Genomic DNA, 17,880 nt, shown 5'->3' on the forward strand with positions numbered 1-17,880 from the left:
AAGCAATGGCTGGCTAATGTGGTCCGACGGCCTTTGTGCTGTGAAAATTAAGCAATTCTCTGCTTTTAAATGAATGCTATGCACTTTCAAATGCTCCATCACATCTGATGTCTTACCCATCTTTGAAGCTACTAGCAACCTGTGCACATACGTTGAGTCACTGCTCTCAACACATGAACCTCCATCTGGAGGAGAAGGCCTGTTGTTTTTCCTGAATGCTTACCACGTGTAAGCTAGACCACAATAGCCATCACAGTAACTACCATTAATTCTCTCTCCCTCACCATTGGCACATTTATAAGGAGAACTGGTGCACCTAAATATAAATTTGAATCCTATTGTCTTGAAAACTAGTTGCAAAATGTGACTTAATGGCAGCAGACTGGAGCCCTGTAAAGGTATCTTTTGTTATTAGCTTCCAAGTAGCTGTTGCTCTACTGCTTTTCTACAGTTTTATTTATTTTTACTAAAGCAATAAAAGCACTAGAAATATACTTTTTTTTCAGAAGTAATAAAACAAAGCTAATAATTGCAAATATACTTGAAAATATACTTTTATTTTATTATTTACATAATTTTATGTAAAAAAACAAAACAATAAAAGAGTTTTATTGCCGAGTATAAATATCAATAGGCAGCATCAGTATCAATACAGGTATCAATAAAATAATGGTATTGTTACTTACTTCCCATCTCAGATATTTTACTAAGTTTGACTCTTTCCTTTTTAATGTACATCACAGTGACTCCACCTTTCTAAAGATTGACTAGGGGCATTCAAGGAAAGAACTCAAATTGGCAGGTCCTCTATTTCAAAGCCCACTAAAGACAGACAAAATGGCAAGGGAGCATCTCACCCACACTGCCAGGGCCTTCCTCTGTTTTGCTATTGTTATTCACTATCTTGCACAGTAGTTAATTTGTTGAAAAATCTATAGCAAAGGCTTTCTTGTTCTCTCCCATCACCTGTGCAATCCCCTTCTGTTACTGCCCTCTTTGTAGCATTTACCACACCACCTACATTTCTTGATTTTTTTCCCATTATTCAAAGATGCAGTATAAATTAATCTCTTAGTGCTTGTTGGGTGGGAGTTTACAAACTTTTATCTCATTGGGTTTAGAATATTTTTGACGTTCTGGACCATTTTGTGATTGATATGTCTTGAGAAAGGTCCTTGTGACCGGAATGGCAGGAATTGACTTTTTTCTCTGGAATTGGATCTTCGGGGGAATTGATTCCCTGCACCACAAACAAATGATGTGCATGTTGCCTTCTACTCATCTGACACTCTGGACCTGCCAAATGTGTCTCCAAAATTCACTTAAGCTCCTGACTATCCAGGTCTTCAACTTGCTAGATGTTGGACTTTTTTGACCAGCTAGTTGCCTTTGTCTGCAGTTTGGGCAGGTGGCGCACAGTACATGATTTTTCGCTGTAACAGTTGCCTGCCACAGCTGGGAACAGGTCTGATGAAAGCAGTAAGAACCAAAGTATAAAGTATGGTTTTGGTCATTTTTGGATGGTTTGTTACCTCACGCAAACTCTTTTACATTAAATATACAGTAATGATTTGATTCAATGTCAATATAAAACATATTGATTAATTCATCTTTAAAGAGACTATAAGGAGAGAATGTAATAAATCTTTACATCTTTACATGGCAACACAGAAAATGTTAATTTCAATCATCTACCTTAATCTGAATAAAGAATATTACAAAGTAGTAAATTACAGGTTTTCAATAATGGTTAAAAACAAAACAAAACAAACAAAAAAAACAACTAATATGGTGGCATTTATAGTTATTCAAATTAATGCAAACATTGCCAAATTACCATACTATACATTTATAGTACCTTGTTAGCCAACAACAAACAATTAGCTATCTATAGTGGGTGGTTTAGGTGATGGTAAAGGTAAAGGTATCAGTAGAGGGAGAAGATGAATGTTTGGAGAGGAAAGAGGAGACAGAGCTCCTTTAAGTGTTTGGAGTGCCCGCCAGCAAAGCCACGAGTTTCCCAATGAATGTTACACGAGTTAGGCTGTTTAAAATGATTGCTGAATTCCTCATTTTATTAGTCTGAGGGAATTGAAAGAATGTGTGCCCACTGTAGAGTACCTTTTCTGTGTTAGTGCAGACAAGACACATTTTTTTGGTGCGGTCAGTGCCAGCTGCCATACTGACGGGCAACAGCAGTGAGTTGGGCAAGAGTTCAGGTTCAGACTGAGCGAGACCTCATAGCTTTGTTTGAGGACACAGATGGTAGGAGTTAATGTGAAGTATTGCTGCATTACCTCATGAAGCAGCGCTCTCAACCCTGCCCAGTTAATGAATTCAGTTCATGAATGGAAAAGGTGGCAATGAGTAGACTGATAGAACTTAACATTCAAATACAAAAGCTTTTATGCTGTTTGTAGTCATTTTATACACAAATCTGAAGCAAATATTTTATCATTTCACACAAAGTCTTGTAGTAGCTAGCTACAACACTAATACTGAAAATTCCGCCATGCTTATTGAAGACAGCAATTGCCTGCATTGCAATTATTTTAAAAATAAACAAAATTACTTCTACTTTTTAATTATTGGAAACTAAAATTCTGAAATCTGTGTGTCCGCCCACACACAGGTGATAACATACCTTCCACTTAACACAGGGGCTTCTTCTAGATCATGTTTTTGTAAGCCACTGAAGGATTTAAAAATATGCAAAACAGTTACATAACATTTCTAAATTATTAACTTCTTTATGTGGCTTAGACACAGAGTTGGAGATATAAATGCCTTATGTAAGGTCTTATATTATTAAAGAGGACAAGTTTCAGTGGTGTATGTGCTGAGGTCCAAGTGTGGGCTCATAATTGCTTAAGAGATCTCAGCTATTTATAGTTGTAGCACCCCACAACATTTACATCATGCAAAATTTTCTTATTCTGGCATCTCGCTGGATCAACCTAACACTGAAAATGATTTTCTCTAAACTCACACAGAGATAGACCAAAACTTAACGTAATTTAATGTAAAATTCCAGTAACAAACATTAGGTGTCAATGCTGATAATAGTGGTGTAAGTCAATGGTGAAGCAAACCACTCATCTTGACCACAGCTTTTAGCACTCAAAAACATGTTGGCACATCCCCCATTTGCACTGAAAAATCCCCGTTTTGTGAGGTAACCACGTGCCAGGTAAAATTAGAACTTCTGAGTTTAAATAAACTTAAATGGAGATCAGAATTCTCATCATTTTCTTAAGTAATGTACGATTATCATGTGGTTGCTCTGTGAGCTTTGGTGAATTCACATTGCACTGATCCACAAAGAAAACACTGCAACAGTTTTGCCATATTGTGGAAAATCTCTTTCTATTTACTTCATCTGGATATTTTTGGACGTTTTCTTTTTCAACAAGTGTTCTTATGTCCTCTAGTTCTGCATCTTTATCTGAGACAAAAGGTCATACTGTCTGTTGGTCCTTAATACACAGAGATGGTTTAAAAGCTCTCAATACAAAAATTGTTAAATACTTGTGCAGAGTCAAACGGTGTACAAAATTTCCCACCACTGTCCTTTTGACACTACAGGCTCTTTTGAACCTGCCAAAGTGTTTAACGCAGCTATTCTCAACTAGTGGACCATGGAGGCAGTGGTACTGCAAAATGGTTCTTTTAAAATTAGAAATAATTTTTTTTAGTAATTCACAAGGTAATTTACAAAGCTAGTTAATTTTATATCTAAATGAACTCAAGAATCCACATGAATAAACAACATCAAATTCAAATGCATAATTTCAATGACCAGTTACGTTTGAATATCACCATGCCAATCAGGACACATCATCAGGTAAAGACTGCCACTGTTAGCTAGCTAACGTTCCCTCAGATACAGTGACACAAAATGGATTGGTTTTTGAAACAAAAAATTGATGTGGGAGACAACCCTGCACCAGTAAAAGCTCCAAACTGTGTGGTGAGGAAATATGACCCTGAATATATTAAATTATAATTCATAATGACAGACAGTGATGCTGAGCTGAAAGCACAGTGTGTTAAATGCGGTGAAATCTTGTCAAATGAGGCACTAAAACCATCAAAGCTCCAAAGACAATTAAACACAAAGCACCTGGGATGTGTTGGGAAACCAAAAGAACATTTCTTAAGGAAAAGGGACGGGCTTCAGACACAACAGAAAGTCATCACAACATTAACAACTCAGTCAAAGGCAACTCTGAAAGCTACCTTTATGTTTTTTGTTTGTGTAGCTCGTGGCAAGAAAAAATTTACCATCGCAGAGGAGCTTATTTTGCTTAGTGCTGTGGATATGCCGAGAGTTACTGAGGGAGGCAGCTGCAACTAAAATTCAGTCAATATCACTCTCCAATGACACCATGAGCAGAAGAATTGCTGACATGAGTGATGACATCGAATGCCAACTTGTGGAAAGAATAAAGGCAAGTCTTTGCCATACAGCTGGACCAGTCGCCTGAAGTTAGCAATGCCGCTTTATTGTTAGCTTTTGTAAGATACTGCAGGGACAGTAATCTTCACAAGGATCTACTGTTTTGCAAAGAGCTTCCTACAGGAACAACAGCAGATAATGTAATGTGCTGCCTTGATGATTACTTCACCGAAAAAGGTCTTGACTGGAAATACTATACAGGTGTTTGCACAGATGGCGCTGCATCAACGACAGGAATACATCATGGTGTTGTCAGACAGATCCAAGAGAGGGCACCAGACGCCAAGTAGACACACAGTTTCTTACGAAGGGAAAGTCTAGCAACAAGGCAGATATCACCAGAACTGCGTGAAGTCATGAACGTGGCTGTGAAAACTGTTTACCATATTAAGAAAAATGCACTCAAGTCACTCAAGGTGTTTTGCTGCTCTGAGAGAAAGACTTTAAACAGATCATTTGCAGCTCTTGTACCACACTGAAGTAAGGTGGCTTTCAAGAGGACATGTGCTTAACATCATTTTGAGCTGAGAAAAGAAGTGCAGACATTTCTGAAAGAGCAGCACTCCCCTCTTTCTGAGCATTCCACTGATGGTAACTTTTGTGCAAAACCGGCTTACTAATGAGATGTATTTGACCAGTTATATCACTGCAAGGCACAGTGTTTTTCGTTTCAGACAAAATTGAGGGCTTTAAGAAAAAACTTATTCTTTGGAACTTAAGAGTCCAGGAGGGACGATTTGACATGTTGTCACTTCTAAGTGAAACTTTGGAAGCCTCTCCTCATGTCAACATATTTAGTGCTATAACCCAGAATTTGACTCAGTTGTCACGAAAGTTTGCAGACTGCTTCCCAGTGGACCCATGACATAGAAACCTTTGGATTTTGGACCCTTTCTCTGTAGATCCTGCTTCAGGAGACATGGCTCTGTCCACTGTGTTGGAAAATGAACTGATGGAAGAATCAGCAGATAGCTGCCTGGAACTTCAGCTCACACAAGGTGACCTTATTGACCTTGGATATTGACTGCCAAGACAATATCCTTCTCTGTCAAAACAGGCAATGAAACTTCTTTTGCCTTTCACCACCACCTATTTATGTGAGTCAAGGTTTTCCCTTGTGACTGTCACAAAATCAAAGGCAAGGAACAAACTGAAAGCAACTTTGAATGCTACTCTGCGTATTAGCCTCTCACTCATCCCACCATGACTTGATCTTATTATTTCCCAGAAGCAAGCCCAAGTGTCTCACTGAGGGTAAAGAAAGTATTTATTTTGGTCATTACAGCTACAGTGGCATAACACATTTACAACCCAGTTGATTTTTTTTTCCTTTTTTGTCATGTTACGTTTTTTTTCTCATTTATTTGGGAAGGTGGTTCTCTGAAATTTCTTAACAATCAGAAGTGGGCCTTAGGTTACAAAACATTGATAATATTAATATATTCATATTCATAAGTATGTTTTAATTAGTGTGTAATCACCTGAAAATAAGAATTGTTGTGTTTTTGTTACCTTAGAACGAGCCCTTTATATCTACATAGGGAGTGGGTCCCCTTCCACGGAGCCCATCATGTTGCTCCACCACGCCATGTTTCTACAGTAGCCCTGAATGGACAAACCAAACACCGGCTCTAGAGAGGGCCTTTCGTGTTTTTCACGAGTTTCGCAGCCACCGTAGGTTCTCCTACATGCTTGGAAGGGGCGGGGTGGGTGTTGGGAGGGGGGTATACAGTTTGCTGCAATCTGCAACCTCAGCGTTAGATGCCACTAAATCCTACACACTGCACCTTTAAAAGCTAGAAAATTACAAAGTGGTAATCTAATACATTTTAACAAACGGTTTTAAATTGCATAAGCAAAATATATGATAGATTGTATAAAAAGCCATGAAAATGAACAATTTACTTGCTTGAGTGTTGTATAACAATTAAAACATGATTTTGTAATACTGCTATTTCCAAGGTTCCAAGCCCTACTCAGACATTGTTTACTTAACATAAAACATAATGATGGCTACACTTCTTCACACACCATTCCCTCACTTAAATATTTAAATATTTGTTCTTGTCCATCTGGAATAAGAGTACACTCAGTGAGGACATTGAGAACCTTTACAGCAGCCTCAGTTTGAGCACATGCTCATTCAACATGATGCTGCCTCTTCACAAATCAAGCCTGAAATATTCCCTTGTGTTGACCTGCTCAGTTCCTTTACCTGCGTCACTGAAGCCTAAGACAAGATGCTGATTGATTGCTTTCAGCAGGGGAGCAGTGATGAAAATATCTACAGTCCAGTGAAGAAAAAAAAGAAGAGGCTACAAACATAGAACACACAAACACAGAGGCTGCTGTTTAAAAATGCGCTTTGTTCAAAATTTCAATTTGTGCTACCTCATTTCACCTCAAGAAGGTTATAAAAAACTCTTTGTGACTTATCTATTTAATATCAAAGCTATTGGAAAATTAATTAATTAATTAATAATTTCTAACAAAATAGATGTTTGCTCTTTGGTGGTTTTGCCATTGTCTCACATGTCATCAATAACTGTTAAATGTTTCCTTGGTGTTTTTCCACTTTAATGATATCATCTTTATTTTCTGGTTGAAAAGCTTGTTTCTGAATAGTTACAGTATCAATTGTTGCATCACAGAATAAAAAGCCTCCAAATATGGAATTCTTCACTGGCTATTGCTTATGATGTGTGATTGACTGAATGAGGTTATTAATCAGCTAGATAAATCGAGAGAATAGTGACTTTCAACTTGTGTGTAGTGCTGAACAGTGTGAATGACTATAATGCTTGGCTTGGTTTTGTCACTATAAAAAAAAATCCACCAACTCATTCAATGTGAGGAAGAGTAAAGATGTTTTAACTGTATTCAGTGTACATTCCAGCCAGGACACCACAAAACTAACTGGGTATACTAAAAACAATATTTGAGTTGGGGAACAAATAACTAAATAACTGCAAATTGGCCTTGATATCAAATTTATTACATACATGTACAGTATTTTCCTGTAACAGCTGTATCTTTGGGCAGACGCATAATGTTAAACAAGCTTTTTGACATTAATAAAGCATGATTTACAGTTAAGATGTAGCTTAGGGGCTAAGTGCATAGTCTAGTGGATTCCCCCTACAAGGAAGGAATTTGATAAAATCACCACAGTTTCATCTTGGGCACTCAAGATTAGTGTCACTAATTCAGTATCTGACCAAATGTGAAATATGGTCACAATCTCTCCTTCTGTTCCTGAGTTATGGTGTTGAATAATGGCCAGAAAAAGTGTTTTTGCAGAACAATATGATGTCACAGTGAAGTTGACCTTTGACCTTCTGGATATGACATGTAATCACTTCATCATTCAATCCTATTAGACATTTGTGTGAAACTTTGTCATAATTAGCATGAATCCTTGAGCTATGGCAAAAAACATGTTTTGTGAAGTCACAGGGACCTTTGACCACCAACTTCTAATCAGTTCATCCTTGAGTCCAAGTTGACATTTGTGCCAAATCTGAAGACATTCCCTCAAGGCGTTCCTGAGATAACACATTCACGAGAATGGGACAGGTGGACAGACGGACAACATGAAGACATCATTCCTCTGGCCACTGCTGTCGCCGGCGCAGAGGCATGAAAATAGCAGCATGGAGGGAATCAGTATCTTGTGCATGCACATGTATGGTTACATACTGGATGATGCTTGAGGAACGCTTATTTTAGGTTACTGTTGCCCTATTTGTAAGACACTCTGAGTTCCACTGCGTGGTTATTGTCGAACTTTGTAAAATTTGCAAAGTGAAAGGAATGAAACACTGAGTTCTGCACGCAGCACCTTGTTGATGATTGGCTCGATGGGTTGTGGTATCCCAGAGCCAATTACTTCCTCTTTCTCCTCCTTAAAAAACACATTCGCAATCAAATTATTTTTAAAGACAGGAAAAATGGGGAGGCATTAACAAAAAGGAAACATGTACAGCATACAGCCAGGGTGAAAGTTTTATCAAAGACACATCACGTGTCTTCTGCTTTTTTTGACTTAAAGATCAGCCCTCCTGTGTGGTCACCGTAGATTTGTCCACAACACTTACTAAAGTGTCGTAGAGCAACGGAGACTCCTTCATGGGCGAGGATGTGACTCACACGTCTACGTCCACATAACAGTGATGGGAGAAACACTTTCAAACAAACTGGAATTAATGTACCAATGTTTTTTTTTAAATTCTGCTATCTTAACGTGACACCCAACGTGGCACTTTGTGTAAATTCCACAAGTACATAGTGTGTAGAAATATAATATCACACCTTAATAGCTTGCCTGTGACCTCATAAGCACACATGTACATCTGTTTTCAATGCTGCTTGTAGCCTGTTCAGATTTATTTATTGTGGGCACAACTACTGCGAAGCTTCAAGTGCAGGGAAGTCATAGCAACAACAAGGATGGTGAAAAGCAGTCAGAAATGAAAGAATAGCAGAGCTCAACTTGAAGGAGACAAATCCTATTAACGACATGCGAGAATCAACATTCATAGAACAGATGGTTACTTTTATAAGCTAATGCTTTTTAAAATTAGGTTTAGATTCACACTAACATTCAACAGTTTGCATTAAGGTTATACTTTCCTCAAGACATGGGAGTGCAGAGGAGAGAGAAAATCCTCCAACCCTGTTGTGTGGATGCACTGCGTAGGCTGCCAGGGTCTTTTACTCAGGCTTCCAATAATATTGGTTAATTGCAAAGATTTCTCTAGCTTCTCTCAGCTTGCATCACGAGTAGGCGTGGAAGAGTTTACAGCAGGGCTATATTGCTGCTGACAGAATACAGTGTTCTGAATCTCTCTCTCTCTTAATTGTCATTCCCTTCTCACAGGCACATTTTTCTGGCAGATTCCCTTGAGAGAGGTTTCCCCAGAATCTACGTAAAAGGATTCCTTCCCACGCCATGGTCTTAGGAACATCTCATTTTCATCCTCCCTCGCCTTGCTCATGCACACACACACTCCCTCTCACCCTGGCATTGTGTCCTCGTGTCTCCCTGTTCGCTCACTCTTGTTTTCATTTTCTTTTTTTTTTCCTCTCCACTTTTTAACTTCTCTGGGCTTCTCTCTACTTCCCGCCCCCCCTTGTATCTTATAGATCCTCCGTGGGAGGCAGCATCTCCCTCACACTGCAGGCGTGGGCCCTTACTCTGACAAATGACATGCCGGGCCCACCAGCTTTGCGTGGGGGGGAGAAAAGCTTTAAGTTAAGAAGGAAGAATGGATTTGATTGGACAGTGAAACTCAGGGGCTGTATCTTGGCGAGCAGTATTTGATCGGCTCAGGCAAGAAGTGAGAAATACAGGGAGAACTGCAATACTATATCACACCTACAGTATGTTTTTTTGTTTTTTTTTTAGAGATAATGACCACAAACCAAACACTGCTAGAAATGGTCAAGCTGCCAACTGTGACAATAAAAAATTATGGTAAAACATTAACCTTGATATTGTATAAACATTTGTCTAGACAGCTTGTGACAAAAACATTAGCTTGTGTTTTGGTGAAGTTGATCCTTTTCAATAAATCACTTACGAGTGTTCCTTGGCCAACTGCTGGGCCAGAGAAATGGCTGTAGGATCTCGGTCTAAGGCCAGCACTGTGACTTCAGGAACCATATTCAGTATTGCTTTGGTATGACCACCACCGCCAAATGTCATGTCCAGGACCACCTACGTGCGAGAAAAAGCAAGCAAACAACACATTCTACTCACAACAGGATTTCACAGACACATTTAATCATCATCGTTTTATCATCACAATGTTAATTCTTCATTTAACTGTTCACAGTGTTGCACTGACATATTTTTCTGAATCTGTCCTATGATGTCAATAGTAAAGCTAAACCGAATTCAAAATTGTCGATATGTTCAAGGTAGACTTCCTCAATATACAGAATATAGATTTAATTGATAAGGAGGGTTGATATTTTCAGCGAAGAAGTTGTCAAACATGTTCCACAAGCTCTTTTCATTTAGTTGTTTTGTTCTGTTCTTTGTGTTTTACAAGGTTGTGACAGATCAAAATGTATTGTGGAAACAGTTCATCTGGAAAAATGCACTGATACAAGATAAACATGACAGGGCCAGCATTTGTTTCCCCATAATTTAAATTAGCTATAATGTATTGCAAGTTGTGACAAATGTTTATTTTCCTTGCTTTATTTTAAGTCCCACAGGAGTGTTTCCATAGTCCAACTAAATCATTATTTTTTTTCCCCTTCAGTAACCAAAAGCACCACATTAAACAAGACTTGGGTCTCATGTTTGATGGCGTTAACCTTGTTCTTTATTAGGCAGAAAAAGGATGGTCCTCAAATCTGACACATACTGCTAGAATTTAATGTGGTTTTAACATAGTGAAAAGATAATGAGTTGTGTGGATTGTCCATGTACAAGCCACATAAACTTGTGAAAACATGAACCTTCATTAGAGGTAAACATGTTATTTCAGATCAATATTCCAAATCAGTTGAAGCTGCACTAATCAATATCTGTATATGAACAATAACTCAAATGGCTACGTGTGTGAAAGGGGTTGCTCGTGGTAACAAACCCACAGAGAATTATCACTCGACTCTGCAGTTCCTTGTAGCTCTTTGTAGCGTTTCATTGTCTTTCAGATTGTTTTTGCAACTTTATTGTTTGGTTCACTCTCACCACTCTCATCAAACTTGTTTCCACCCACAGGAAGCAACTGATAAACCACAAGGTAACCCCTAGGAAAGGTGGAGGTGGTAAGCGCTGCCAACTCAGTAACTACAAAAAAAAAACCATGGTCACCAGTTAAAAAGTGACACTTGTTGATCTGAAACACCTGCAGTGCAGCGGTGAGATCTTCCACTCACATCCCCATCTGTCTATGACTGACTGAGCCATTTGCCTTAATTTGTAAAAACTCTCAAGCGTTTCAAGCAAATGTAGGATGTGATCGATAAATCAATCACCTTCTGAGCTTGAATCAGACAGATCCAGACACAAAATAGATCATGGTCATAACAGCAGCTCACTACTATGATTTGCTAATAAACCCTGTAAACTCATTGTACGCTACCTGCCTAGCACCAAACAACAGACAGACCAAGTTAGTGATTAGCTGGTAGAACATAGTGGAGCATTTAGCTGCTTAAGACCCAGATATATTTCTCACAGAGGGAATATTAAACTTACATAAGTCAGGTCACCAGAACCATAACACAAGTACTGTGGAGTGTGATCCACTGCTCCTTTGCCACTGTTGCTATAATTTACTGCAAAACTATAATCCTCCCAATGGGGGAATTACAATAATATGGAATATTTGCCATAATGATGGTGCTAACTATTGGGGTTAGGCTCACTGTTAACCAAATTGAACACTGTGAATGGAATGATTTGGAGACAGTAGATGTCGCATTGCACCCTTAGTAATATCCGAATACATCAATGGATGCAGGGTTGTCAACTGTGACGCTCTTGGTGAGACACACATGGTATCAGGCTCTGTCTCATGTTATCACGCTACCAGAACAAATGTCACACCGAATAAAAAGAAATGACTCTATGATGAAAAAAATTTAATCAGCTAAGCTCAGGAGGCCTCCCACAATGATGAAAACTGAGTCGTGGAGATTTTCGGTCTTTATTAAAACTTTTAAACACGTTGGAGTAGAGGTGTAAAAAGATTAAAAATTATATATGAGCAGCCCGTTTAAGAAGAAATACCAATGAACATGTCACAAAAAGACATATGAAGATGAGTAACTTGGCTTTGGAAAGTTGATAGCACCCTTTGTTGTCATTCTTTTCAAGTCAAATTGAATAGAGATGTGCAGTGGTGTGTCATGCTGACAGCCACAAACATAAAGGAGGCTTTGAACTAGCAGTGCATGACAACATTCAATCATGTCATTTTTACTCAGAAAGGACACTCAAGATACTCTAACAGTTGTGACTCTGTGACGCAACCACCGGACAGCTGTTAGTCAAGACCAAGTCTAGGCCAAAACCTAGTATGAAATATTTGAAGACTTAGATGTTTGTTTAAATATAATATAAGATGGCAAGTTGAATATCAATAACAAGTCATGTTCTTTGAGTGAAATTTCCTTATCAAAATATATTTTAAGATCTAACTGAAAATCAGCCCAAAACCATGTCACATGTACACACTAAATAAACACGTTATAATGTTTCAACTATATAATTACAAAAAGAGCATTTGTCTTTTATATTAGGAATAAATGTGATAAGCAAAGTGATGAGCATATAAAACCAGTTGACAGTGCATTATTTACAGTAGTATATTCTCACTTTGGGAGACAGGAACACTGTATTTTCTCCATAAAAAACTTATCATATGAATACAGAAGCCCTTCACAGTTAAATAGCTGTTTTACAAGCAAAATGTTGTTAAACCAATTTTCAAAAAATAATTTGTTTCTGTATGTGATATTGACATTATTCTATAAAAAAAACATTTGTGAGGAGAATAGCTAACCTTAAAAAGCATTATGGATATTACAGCCATGCCCTTAAAAAATTAAGTATTGCTTTCAATGAATACTCACGAGTCAGTACTTTTCAATGGATTTTCAATTTCAATGCAGAAAGTAAGGTCTGTGATTGACAACAGAGTTTAAATATGTTATAAGACAGAAATCAAGCCTGTTAATATTTCAAAGTGAATTCTTCTTACAGTAAATTCACTGTGCTTGGTTAAAGTACAAACATTTTCTTTATGAGAACAATGTGAATATCGTAACCCTTTGACTGGCCGACAAGATATTTTCCAAATGTAAGAATGACACTGGATATCTGCTGTGTGAAAGTTCAGGTTGTCCTAAAAAGATACACAAGAGGATGATCAGTGGGAAACATGTTGTATAAACAATAAGGCTTAAAATCAGCAAAGGATACACTAACTTTTTATTGTATTGTATAGACTTTGTATTAATTAAATTGCGGACTTGTGAACACCTTCCTCAGGATATTTTGCATGCCAACATTATGGTGTGTTACAGGCATTTATTAACTGTTAAACACCATTTATGAATGTATCAGGTGGGGGTATAGGGTGGGAAAATATTTTATCAATGAAGGACATTTCGAATATCTGCAAACTATTCTGCCACAGCATCTTTAAAGTTAGTTGGGCAGCTGTTAACTCAGCTGTGTCTGTGTAAAAACACTGGCAAAGCAGGAAACATGTCCTGTCCAGATATATTTCCTTATATATTTCCTGACTGCCACAGCTACAAAAAAATCTCAGCCCTGCACTGACAGTCTGAGATTGTTTGAATAATTGTATGGATTATGCTTTACTTTTCATTTTTTCAAATTTCTGCTCTGTGATTTATTATAATGTCAGCAAATGGTAGGGAACAGATGTAAAATGACACAAAAGGAAATGCCAGCTATTCCCCACAAAAACATTAAACATGTCGATCGATAGTGACGTTGAAGGTGGGGTGTGTGCGTGCATGTGTGAGGGAAGAAGTGATCAATGGCGGTTCCCTCTCCTTTCCAGCGCACAGCAGCAGATGGGGAGGGGGTGTGGGCTAGTGGGATGAGTCACACGCATAATGAACTTGCCTGTTGTGCTATTCAATACAAAAAAGGAAAAGGAAAACACAAACACAAACAGCAAAGTAGGCTGGCTTTTATCGAAACAGTCGACATAAGCGACCAGGAGACTAACTGGTCCTCCACAGGAGTGTTTGCAGCACTTGTCACAACAATCTTTTGTCACATCTTGAGGAAGCTGTGGCCAAAAGAACAAAGGTAGTGTATATTTATTTCACTGGAGCAAGTGATAAAAAAGACAACCGACTGATACTCAGTATTCTCAGAGGTGGTTGTTTAGTAATATTAATACTGTATGTTTACTCACATTTGAATCACTGCTGCACTGAAGGTTGAATACAAGTTTCACCTCTACTTTTACACAAAAACACACCGAATATACCAAGCTAAATATTAAATGCGTACAACCAAAACTTGAGAACTGAATGTTTACCAGGTCATTTATAAGGTAAATTGAAAATCTAGCCCCTTCATCCTGAGGGAAAACAAGCTTCTTCAAAAGCCCTGAATGCCGTTCTGAAAATCTTCCCTCTTTTTCATGAGCCTGCTACTTCTGCCACCAGATGGACAAAACAACTCCTTGAAAAGAGTTGGTGATAATGGGTTTGGCATTTGCGATGATGATTGACACCAAACTTGGGAGTGAGTCATTCACATTGATATTTCATACAGAGGGGTGTCAGCGAGGCTCTCAGCTAGACCAGGTCTTCCCAGAGAAAGCAGCAGATTGGAATAAAGCCAGAACACTACATGGGTCATTTCTGTCTCTAAATACAGAGACAATACTTAAAATTAAAATTAATTACTGTAGTCTAGATTTTGTTCTCTATTTAGGGTGTGTAATATCTGCCTTTCCCAGCAGAGGGAATAGGAGAGTTAGGAGTGGTCCGAGTGGTGCAGTCCGACAGTGAAACTGCAAGGTGCTATAATGCAGGACACTTCAGCAGTTACCCCACAGCATTCTTAATGAGAGCTTTTTCTTCCCATAAGTAAAAGGTTAACACATTATAGACTCTCATTTGTTATGTTAAAATCAAAAACATGGATCAGAGCATCTATATAAAGAGATTATACAAATATACATAATGTGAGAAAGTATATTTTTTGCATTAATGAGATTTTGCAAACATAATTCATGCAAAAGTTTAAAAAAACAACAACAAAAAACATCCTGTATATGGTGGCCATATGGAAAAATGGGGCCTCATCTCAAGTCCTCTTATGGTTGAATTCATTAGGAAAAGGGGAACAGGAACCTGAGAGAAGGCTGAGTACTCACCTAAATCCTACTTGTGACTCCCCAGCCCAGGTCAGTTACAGTGGGGGATCTAAAATGTCATTGAGGGGAGTTTTTACAGATCTTGTTACACTAACACACAGACCATTAGGGAGACAGATACACAGGTACGGGATCGCTTTTCTTGTCGCGTCCGTTGCCATGGCAAGAGTGGAGGTAACCGGTTTGCATTTCTTTCTCTGTCACACAAAGTTCATGGCGAGATACAAGTGCACACGTATTGGGCAGGTTTGCGACATGAGAGCCCTGTATGAATAGATGAAGGTGGAGGTTGTGATTATGGGAATGATGGGGGTTTCAACAACTGGCGAGCTTTAAGTACTGTGGTGCAGTGGCTACATACCTGAACAGTGCCTGTGTGGAATGGACTTTGGAAATAAATCTCATGCTCAAACTGTATCGCTGTTCTCATACAATAAAACAACGCTCTAAAACAATTTAAAAAAATACCACACCTGACTCACATTATTAGAGTTTCAATACTTGTCTACATGTTTGTCTACAGCTTACCACATGTTGATTTTAACTACTTTGAAAATAAGTAAATTACATTTTTTCCCTGTCTCTACTTTATTGGCATGAAAGCGATAGGTGTTTGTATTGGTCTTGCAGGTAGGAGGTTGGGTGAGGGGGGAGGGTGCACCAAAACAGATGGCCAGTGAGAGCAGACAAACTCAAAAAGGCATGAAAGCTTCCCGCAATTACTCTGTCAAGAGATTATGTTGACGGTGATCAGTGATGTTTGAGATGTATGCAGCCTTTTGCCTAACTAAAGGTATACCAAACATACTGCCCATGTGTCTGTTAGTGAATAAGAGAGAGTGAATGAGTGAACAAGTGGTACAGGAGCACAAAAATGTTGACAAAACTCTTCGCCAGAGGGCTCCTTCCAAATGCCTCTTTGTATGTTGAGATAATCTCTCTTTTGTCAATGGAATGCTGCAGAGTTGCAACAAATACTTTCATTCCTCATCTATTCAGTGCTGTTTGCAGTCTTTTGGCACAAGTTTAAATAAAGGCATTTAAAGAAGTATTTGAGCTAGTTAAGACAAGACACGTCTACACGTGTAATAACAGCATTTGCTAGTGTGCCTCCAAGAACACCCATCTGAAGTTTGTAGGTCGTTTCCGAAAGAATAAGTGAGAATGAACAAATCCTGTCGGAGGCACACAGTCACAAAGGACCATAAAGGAAAGCCTTTTCTGACTCAGCCAGTACATATGCAAGATATTTAAAATTGTAAAAATTATTTGTTATTACTTTTTATGTCCCCTGATGTTAGAATGCTGAGTTTGCTTAATTCTTCTCCAAACAGATATGAATTATCAGAAATTTGTGAAGGAAAAAGCAGCCAACTGTTACAAAACGTAGAACTCACATAAGGATACTTAAAGCAGGATTTATTCCACTAGTACAGCCTTTTTTCTGTTATTCTGATGTATGTGCTGTGTGTAAAAACTAACCTAAAAATGAACTGAAATAAATCCTGTTATTTGTAAAAAGATGTGAAGAAAGGTATGACATTGTGTTTTCCTTTTAGCCATACAAATTCTGTGGCTATACAGATAGACTTTGGTCATTTCATCGGTCCATTGGCTAGTCCATCAGTCCACCTGTGCGGTCTGACACTTTGATCCACAGTACACTATTTCATTTATTGGAACGATTATCGCCATGAAGTTTGATGCAGATATTCATGGTCCCCGAAGGATTTGTGAACGTTCAACCTTATCATGGTATTTACATTTAGCATACTAGTAACGCTATGCTAACATGCTACATGTGTTAAACACGTGTTAACTGTAGGTGAGAAATGATTAAATGTGTGCTGGTGTCGAGAAAATAAGGACTAGCTCAAATAACCATGAGAGTAAAATAAATGTCTTATTTATTTACTCAAATGTTTTGAGATAGGGTTATTATTATTTATTCATGTATTTGACAAGACTTTTGAGTTATGACTCACGAGGGGGGCAAAATATTAGGAACACTTCAATAGAATGCACTCCAGTACACCACAACCACCCACTACGACCTCAATAATAAACATTAAGTAGAATTATCACCTTTCTGACAATGCCAACAAAAACTGAAAATGTGTAAGCTTCATAAAAGTAGAATTTATGGCAGAGCTGTTGTATTGGATTGCATTATATCGCACCAGTGTTCCTAATAAAGTGCTCAGTGAGTGTATATAGTTATGTATATTCACCTTTTGATATATTTTTGACTTAGTGAGTGGGCTACCTCCAGACTACATGTTTTTTGTCATGTTTTACCCCTTAGCCTACATACTTCCCTGTATTACTAGAGACACGTCAGCATAAACCTCTTGATGCTGCCTGAGGAAGAGTGCCATGCTTGAAACATGTTGCAATCCAGAGTAGCTGCTTATCCAAGCCGTACCCGTTTATATTCCTGCACATATTAAGCTTATTCATTTCTCTCACTTTTTTGCATTTGACGGCTCCCTTCTTTTTCACTGAGTATTCATCTTTGCAAAAGTTAGTTGA

At 38.2% G+C, this 17,880-nt stretch overlaps 1 protein-coding gene across 2 annotated transcripts in view; it reads right to left on the reverse strand.

Annotated features, from left to right (window-relative positions):
• The window catches only part of mettl15 (methyltransferase like 15), a 54,332-nt gene that overhangs the window by 13,477 nt on the left and 22,975 nt on the right, over positions 1-17,880 (reverse strand). For both annotated transcript variants that reach the window (XM_044351250.1, XM_044351240.1), the window contains exon 3: positions 10,042-10,178. In XM_044351250.1, the coding sequence (XP_044207185.1) occupies positions 10,042-10,178 (137 nt within the window). The remainder of the gene's footprint in view (positions 1-10,041; positions 10,179-17,880) is intronic.

Source organism: Thunnus albacares, chromosome 1 (assembly GCF_914725855.1).
Source record: "Thunnus albacares chromosome 1, fThuAlb1.1, whole genome shotgun sequence".
Classification (NCBI taxonomy): domain Eukaryota; kingdom Metazoa; phylum Chordata; class Actinopteri; order Scombriformes; family Scombridae; genus Thunnus; species Thunnus albacares.